This window comes from Gossypium arboreum, chromosome 11, assembly GCF_025698485.1.
Source record: "Gossypium arboreum isolate Shixiya-1 chromosome 11, ASM2569848v2, whole genome shotgun sequence".
NCBI classification, from domain to species: Eukaryota; Viridiplantae; Streptophyta; class Magnoliopsida; order Malvales; family Malvaceae; genus Gossypium; species Gossypium arboreum.
In genome coordinates this window covers 108,869,048-108,877,891 of record NC_069080.1, presented here as the reverse complement: position 1 = coordinate 108,877,891, position 8,844 = coordinate 108,869,048, and the positions used below count along the sequence as shown (strand labels likewise).

Below are 8,844 nucleotides of genomic sequence, written 5' to 3'. Positions count from 1 at the left end.
AAATTTTTACTGAAAAATATTAAATTGTATGTACATTAAATGAAGCAATAAAATAGTCCTTCCATTAAAACCGAGATGTTAAGTGCTTATTTTGACTTTTTGTATATAAGAGATAATAACAAATTTAACTATTAATATTTAGGCTCTAACTATTTTATTTGAAGCAAATTAGTTTCAATCTTTTGCTGCTGACATGAAACTACTTTATTTTATATAGTAAGTCAACAAATAATTTAAAACCAAAATTAAAAAAATTATAATTTCAAAACTATGAAAAACTTTTAAAATTTTAAAAATAAAAAATTTCCAAAGTACAAAAAGATATTGGGAATGCAATTTTTTTTTAAAATCAAAAGATAAAAGTTATAAAATATCTTTCCAAATTCAAATCAAAGTTAAGTACACATCAGTGGTTGTATATGTGGTTTCATCGTTGGTTAGAATTGAACAATTATGCGGGTCAATCAAATTAATAATAATAATAATAATAATAATAATAATAATAATAATAATAGTAGTATTTTGCTTGTAAATGCATATCTTATGACACCAAATAAAAATAAGTAAAAGATTTCTATTAACATTTAATTGCTTGAAAACAACAATGGATTGTTGAATTTGTTTTGAAATTTAGGGCTAGTTTAGTATTGTTTTTGAAAAGTGCTGTGAAAAATTATTTTAAGAAGTTTGATTTAAAAATTAAGTGTTTAGTATTGCTGTCAAAAAATACTTTTGAGAAATAAAATGTCCATTTTAAACATAATATTATAAAGTAACAAATATGCATTTAAATAATGTTCAAATTAGTTAATTTTATGATATTTTAGTAAGAATGTAAAAATAATTTATTATAACTTATTGTTAATATTTTAATATATAATATTAATTTTAAATTTAATAAATAATATTAATTATTTATTAAATTTAATTAAAATATATAAACTATATTTTAAATATTTAAATATAATCATTAAATATTTGTAATTAGATATTAACACAATTGTATTATTTTAAAAATAATTTTTTAATTTTTAATTAATGATTTTAATACATTTGTATTATTTTATTTTAAAATATAATGTGAATATATAACCCATTTTAGATATTAACATAACATAGAAAACATAAACCTACAAAATTAAAATAGTACATGTATTTGGATTAAAGTTTCAAAAGGGATAATATTTATATACCAAATATATATACTAAAAATTTTACATTAGCATTTACAATTTAAAGTGAATTCATTAAACTAGAAGCTATAGCATCTCTTGTTAATTCCATTTCAATACCACTTGAATTGTTTGATTCACCATCATCATCAACATCATCATCATCACTTTCTCCATCAAGCACATTTTCTAAATCAATAATATTCTCATATGCCCTGTTAATATTTTCATATTCCATAAAATCTGCATCATTTCGATCGACATATTTTTAGATAAAATTATGCATCGCCATTGTAGCAACAGCGATTATCGTTTGCTTTTCAAAATTATAACTTGGCCTTTCTGCCATAAAAAAATGTCTTACAGAAATGAAATACCAAAGTTTTAAGAATTTACATGACTTACCACTTGAAGAACATAGAGATGCATAATGTTTCTAGCCATTTGTGAGAACAGGAAAATATCTTCTAGAATTTGTTGAAAAATCAATGAAATCAAAATAGTTGGTATATTTCACAACACACATGAAGTCAAATTTTTAATGAGTTCATATTATTCGCCAAAGATTTTATGAAGGCATGTTTAAGAACACCAAGCTTTCTTAACATCTAAACAATTATTATCATCTCCAATAAGTTACTAACATAAATGTAGCAGCAACTGAACAACATTGTAATTGCAAATAACAACTGCTCAATTCTGAAATACAATTGATTCTTCATCTTAAAACAAAAGACCAGAAGAAACTTCAATCAACTTCAGCTAACAAGTAACTCTCTTTACAAAACACATGCCTAGTATCTGTTCCCAAATCCACCTACAAGCAACACAATAGCATTTTAGAAACCTCATGTGCAGTGCACCCAACTTTTTGAAATATAACATTACTACTATGTTCGTCAAAGAAACTTATGGCCTAATGAATGAACTAGAGATTATGACTAAAAAAAATTCATCGCTATAACATATACTATCATTTTAATAGTTAGTGATAGTCTTATTGCTAAACTTGCAAGTTACTAGAATTTCTTTTCTAACTTGGCTGAATATTGACATATAAGACAACCTAAGGTAAAACAAAATGATATTTTCGCCAAAAAAGAATGCTAACTAACCTCATAAGCATTTATATCCGAGAAAAAAACTGCAAAAGTATAATAATTCTTTTAGATTTTATTAGAAGAATAACTACATACGAAAATGGCAAAATTTTGACAGACATCACTTAGCATGAGATTGCTTAGAAAATTCCTAAATTCGTTTACCTTCTTTCTAGGCTCCACTTTTCCCACTTCGACACCAACTGAAACTATCTGAGGTTGAAATCATAAAATGAATTAAGACATCTCAAGCATTCATTTGAAAAAGGGAAAAATGTGTTTAACAGATTGTCATCATACCTCCATTATCAGGTACCTCTCAAACTTGACAATTGATTTGGGCAACAAAACCCCACCAATTGATTTTGATGGTATAAAAATTGCAATCCATTTTCTCAACAATTGGCAATAGTAGTGGGACAAACAGAAGATATTCATCACATGAGACTAGCACAAAATAGATAATTTCTCAAAGGGAGCCTAATGATTTACAAGTTTATACACCACAACCTAGAAATGTGCATTCATCCACCAATAGGTCATCATGTAGATATACTTCTATGCTTAAAGTGCTCACTAAGTTAATGTCAAGAGTTAACAAGATACAAACTCACTTAATGAAACTACTTGACAATATAAATATAGAGTAGTGAAACCAACATCAATTAAGAATAACAAACTTATGTAACTCAATATTCATATAAATTCAAAGGATAGGGAATGGAAGTGAAAAACAACAAAGATAAAAAAAAAAACAAAATTAAAAACCCTTCAACATCATCATTGAAAAACAACAAAGATAAAAAAACAAAATTAAAAACCCTTCAACATTATCATTGCCCTTTGAAGGCAAATGTTTGTCACAGGAAAAGTTAGAAAAAAAAAAGAAATGAGCCCCATCTCGTTAAAAAAATCAAACAATCAATTGCTGTAAGATTTTTTTTCTTGTTTCATCATAAATCAGAGATTCAAATATTCCAATCCAATATCAAGAGCTAAAAAACCTGATTCTTTCACAAGCCAAAACAGTTGCAGAAAATAACTAAACTAAGAATAAGGAACAATTAAAGAGAAGAAGAGAACAACTAAAATAGTCGCAGAAGAAAAGAAGTTCACCTATGGAAGAATTAAAGAAGAATTGTAATGCCCTGACTTCTTTATTTCTGTTTTTGTGAGTATTTGACAAAAACATCTATCTGATTTAGTAGTTTAGTATTTTGGGTGTGTGAGAAATGTCTTGGGTTCAAGTCTCACCTTTTTTAATTTTGTTATTTTTTGGACCAAGCCTTTTCCTTTTTTAATGGGCTTATATTAAATTTCCTGTAAATCCATATCAGAATGAGCTTGCTGGTTTGAGTGATAAGGGTGTTGGTGTGTTGGAGGTTTTTGTGTTCGAATCCTTGAGCAAGCGTGAGTTTATTTTTGCTTGGCTCTGTGTTAAAATTTCAGTTGTATTAGAATTCTAAGTATTGAATGGTTATGATTGTGGATGTACTGGGATTTGGGTAAAACTTGTTTTTCTAAAAAGTCTTTCTTGGAAAAATCTGACATTCCTTTCCTTCCACTTCTATTTTCCCCTTTTTTTTCCTATAGAATTTCCCCCTTTTCTTTTCTCGTTTTAACAAAATTGTGCCTCCTTGTTGCAGTATTTCGAATCGTTGTGTTTATTCGCTTGGTAACTAGAGATAATATGTTTTTGCTGAGTAGGGAGTTCTCTTTAATCCATTTGGTGTTGTCGAATTTTCATTGATGTTGAACTTGTGTTTTGGCAGCAGCGAATCGAGAATATTGTGACTCGCTTCTTGTGGAATCGTAGTAAAAAATTGTTCGAGGTGTTGGGGTAAGCAATGAACACTTATTTTGAATTGTTGTTGCCTTTTATGGTTACAGTTTAATCGTGTGTTAAGTCTAATTTTAAACGTTGTTATGTCGATTTTTAGGTTTTGGAGGATTTGTATTTGCTGTAGCATCAAAACGATACCAAGTCTGTATCTGAAACACGAGAAATTGAGTTTTAGAAAAAGCCAAAAATGGCCATTGTCGATGCCACATGAACGTGTGGCCGGCCGTGTGGATGGTCGTGTGCAAGACATGGCCGTGTAGTCGACGAAGGCATGGTTGTACACAACACACGACTGTGTGCTAACGTGAGTGTGGTCATGTGGGCGACACGGGTAGGCCAAGTTGAGTGTGTAGGCCACATGGGCATGTGGGCCCACACAGACAGGCCACAAGAGCATATGGGCCCATAATTCTAAAATTTTTCCTAAGGTCACATGAGTCGCTCCAATTGACTGTGGGCCTACTATAGGGTTGGTAAGGGTTATTGAAACCTTATTTTGAATGCTATGATATTTTGATAGACTGTTCTGAGTAGGATGTTAAATGTATAACTGACTGTACTGCTATATGTATATCTGTTATTTGTATAAAAGTATGGCAAGCATGTTTAATTTGATAAATTTGTATCTAATTTTCTGTATCTGATTTGGGGTGAGATTTGTATATGATGAGGAAGTATTCTGTTCGGTGTTTATTGCCTATATTCTGGCAGCTTGGTTGCATATATTCTGATATGTCTTAATGGCACAATGTGGTGTGTAGGGACAGATGGGTGTTTTTAACCCCACATGATGGGATGGTCGGAGATAGTGTGTAGAGGATAGGGGTAGGATCTATGCATGTATACTTCTGTTGACTAAATCTAAATCTGAAACAGTATATGTTCCTGATTGTGTTTATAATTCTGTATGTTTGCATGTTTAGTTCTGTTGGGTTACACATTGAGTTTTCGTAAACTTACATATGTTGTCTGTTTTGTCAAGTAATCCACAAACTTAGGCAGATCAGTGCGACAGAGACTCAATGGTGACCACACAACCGTAATTTATTTAAACTTAGCAATTTATGGTTTTGTTTACATTTTGGGTATTCATTTGAGAGTTTGTAATTTTTGGGACTTTCTAGACTTTATGGTCTTATAACTGTTGGTTTTGGTTTTATATGTTTGATAAATTGCATGCTTCAGCAAAACACTTTTCATTAAATATGACAATTTGTACGCAAAGAAAGGTTTTTCTAAAACATGACTACATTTGCAAAATATAACTTTTTTAAGGCTTCTACTATAATAAGTTTTTGGCAACTGAACTAATTAAATGATATTTTCAATTAAAAATGTGAAACGTTCTGTCGAGACACTCTGTTTTCAAAACCTCTACCTAGTGACACCTCTGGATTCAGCATAACATCTAGCTCGGGTTTGGGGTGTTACATTTAGTGGTATCAGAGTCAGGTTGCAAAACTCAGGTTGTGAATTTTGGGTTTCAAAAGTATATTTTGAAAAGAATTGGTTTTTAAAGATTTTTTCTTGGATAAATTGGAAAAGTGTGTGGCACACCGAGTCTCCGGTATCAGTCTTGTAAGTATTTTTGAATTTATCATAGAAAACTCTGAAAACACTATAATTGGTACTTTCTGAAACTATACTAAGTAGTTTGAGATTGAAACCTTTAAAAACAATTCTGAACTTCTGATAATTTATGCATAAAACATCTACTAATAAATACTGAAACTGATGCATAAAATTTTTGATGTAGATAAAACTCGAAATATATAATGAACGCTCGTGGAACTCATAGACGTGGCATTCGAGGTTGTGGTAGAGGCTGTAGGGGGCTCGAGCTTAGTCTTCCTCTCTGGGTAGCATGTCGCACTTAGATACGAGTGAGACACCAGTTTCACCTGCTACGAGACTGGGTATCAAAGTCACTCCGCTGGGGACGACGCACTGTCCCAAGCCATACTGAAATTTTGGGAGAGGTCGTTGGACCCCATTCTGGATCTGGGAGCCGAGGGTCGATAACTGAACGACTCCGATCCAATAGTGCTGAGGTGTTTAAGGGTGTCATTGGAGTCACCCCTACTGTGGCCAAGTATTGGTTAGCAGCCACAGAGAGGATTATGAATGATTTGAACTGTACTCCCGAGAAGAAATTTAAGGGCACAGTCTCCTTACTTTGAGACGAAGCATATCAATGGTGGTTGACGGTTGAGGAGGGTACTCAGCCTGATCATTTAAACTAGGATTTCTTTAAGACCACCTTTCAAAGTACGCGAGGGTGAGCTATGTGGATGCTCGTAGGTGTGAGTTCATGAATCTTACGCAAGGCGATAGATCTGTGGTCGAGTATGAGGCTAAGTTTCTGAGGTTGAGTCACTACGCTCGAGGTATGGTGGCGGCTGAGTATAAGAGGTGCGTCCACTTTGAACGATCTGAGAGATAACTTGAGGGTTCTGATTGCTCCACAGAGGGAGAGGGAGTTCGTGGTGTTGGTTGAGAAGGTGAAGATCGCTGAAGATGTTAAGCGCGTGGAACACCAGAATAGAGATCGAGAGAAGGGTAAGAACAAGAGAGAATCGGAGTCCTCTAGTTCTATTTAGAAGCCTAAAAAAAAGGCCAAACCTGATGGGCCAGTTAGAGTTAGGGCTCTTGTTACTTCTACTAGGATTCAGCTGTGCAGTGATTGTGTCTATTTGGGTCATCGTGGATCGATTGACCAAGTCTGGTCACTTTAGTTCGGACAGATTATTCTCTGCAGAAGTTAGCAAAGCTCTACATTTCTGATATTGTAAGACTGCATGGAGTTCCTATCTCGATTATTTCTGATAGAGATCCTCGATTCACTTCTCGGTTTTAGAAGAAATTACATGAGACTCTAGGTTCGAGATTGGACTTCAGTACTGCGTTTCATCCTCAGACCGATAGGCAATCTGAGAAGGTGATTCAGATATTAGAGGATATGCTTCGGGGTTGTGTTATTGATTTTCGAGGTAGTTGGGAGGACTACTTACCACTGGTTGAGTTCGCCTACAATAACAGTTTCTAGTCTAGCATCCAAATGACATCTTACAAGGCTTTGTATGGTCGTAAGTGTCGTACTCTAATATGTTGGACTGAGTTGGGTGAGCGTCGAGTTTTGGGTCTTGAGTTGGTTTTTGAGACCGAAAATAAGGTTAGACTGATCCAAGATCGTCTAAAGGCGGCTTCTAATAGACAAAAATCTTATGCAGATCTGAAAAGGCGTGATATCGAGTACTTTGTGGGGGACTTTGTGTTTCTTAAGGTTTCTTCATGGAAGAAAGTTCTGAGATTCGGTCGTAAGGGCAAGTTGAGCCCTAGGTTTATTGGGCCTTATCGGATTCTAAAGCACGTGGGACCGGTTGCTTATCAGTTGGAGCTACTTCCGAAGTTAGACTGTATCAATGATGTCTTTCATGTTTTGATGTTGAGGCAGTATCGGTTGGATTCATTTCATGTTGTTTCTATTGAGAAAATCGAGGTTAGGCCGGACTTGACTTTTGAAAATGAGCTGGTTCAGATTTTAGATCAAGGTGTTAAGGTTCTGAGGAGGAAATCCATTCAATGAAGGTTCTATGGCAGAATCATGGTACTGAAGAGGCTACGTGCGAACCTGAGGACTCGATGCTTCAGTAGTATCCTCATCTGTTCTGATCAGGTAAATTTCAAGGTCAAAATTTCTTTTAGGGGGTAGATTTGTAATGCCTTGACTTTCTTATTTCTGTTTTTGTGAGTATTTAACACAAATATCTGTCTGCTTCAATGGTTAAGTGTTCTCGGTGTGCGTGAGAGGAATTGGGTTTAAGTATTATCTTTGTTAATTTTGTTATTTTTTAGATCAAGCCTTATCCTTTTTCAGTGGGCTTATATTAAATTGCCTGTAAATTCATATCAAAATGAGCCTGCTGGTTTTAGTGATAAAGGTGTTAGTGTGTTGGAGGTCTTGTGTTCGAATCCTTGCGCAAGCATGGGTATTATTTTTGCTCGGCTCTGTGTTAGAATTCTAGTTGTATTAGAATTCTAAGTAGTGGGTGGTTATGATTGTGGATGTAGTGGGATTTGGGTAAAACTTGTTTTCCCAAAAAATTTCTCTTAGAAAAATCTGACATTCCTTTCCTTCCACTTCTGTTTTCCCCTTTTTCTTTTCTACAGAATTTCCCCCTTTTCCTTTCTCATTTTAACAAAATTGTGCCTCCTTGTTACGGTATTTCAAATCGTTGTGTTTATTCGCTTGGTAAGTAGAGATTGTATATTTTTACCGAGTAAGGAGTTCTCTTTAATCCATTAGTGTTGTTGAATTTTCGTTGATGTTGAGCCTAAGTTTTGGCAGCAGCGAATCGAGAAGATTGTGACTCGCTTCTTACGGAATCGTAGTAAAAAATTATTCGAGGTGTTCGGGTAAGCGATGAATGCTTATTTTGAATTATTGTTGACTTCATGGTTATAGTTTAATCATGTGTTAAGTCTAATTTTAAACGTTGTTATGTCGATCTTTAGGTTCTGGAGGGTTCGTGTTTACTGTATCATCAAAACAATACAAGGTGAGTACCCGAAACATGAGAAACTAAGTTTCGAAAAAAGTCAAAAATGACCATTGTCGACGCCACACGGGCGTGTGGCCGACAGTGTGGATGGTCGTGTGCGAGACACGACCGTGTGGTCGATGAAGGCATGGCCTTGCGTAGCACACATGGTGACGTGAATGTGGCGG

The 8,844-nt window shown here is 34.0% G+C and overlaps 1 protein-coding gene across 1 annotated transcript; it reads right to left on the bottom strand.

Moving 5' to 3' along the window:
- Nucleotides 1-1,920: 1,920 nt before the first annotated feature.
- On the bottom strand, nucleotides 1,921-2,710 carry LOC128283934 (10 kDa chaperonin 1, chloroplastic-like). Its single transcript, XM_053021347.1, has 4 exons — nucleotides 2,573-2,710; nucleotides 2,438-2,485; nucleotides 2,288-2,335; nucleotides 1,921-1,989 (listed from the first exon to the last, which is right to left on the bottom strand). The coding sequence occupies exons 1-4, from the start codon at nucleotides 2,708-2,710 to the stop codon at nucleotides 1,921-1,923; spliced, it is 303 nt and encodes a 100-aa protein (XP_052877307.1).
- Between the last annotated feature and the right edge of the window lie 6,134 nt (nucleotides 2,711-8,844).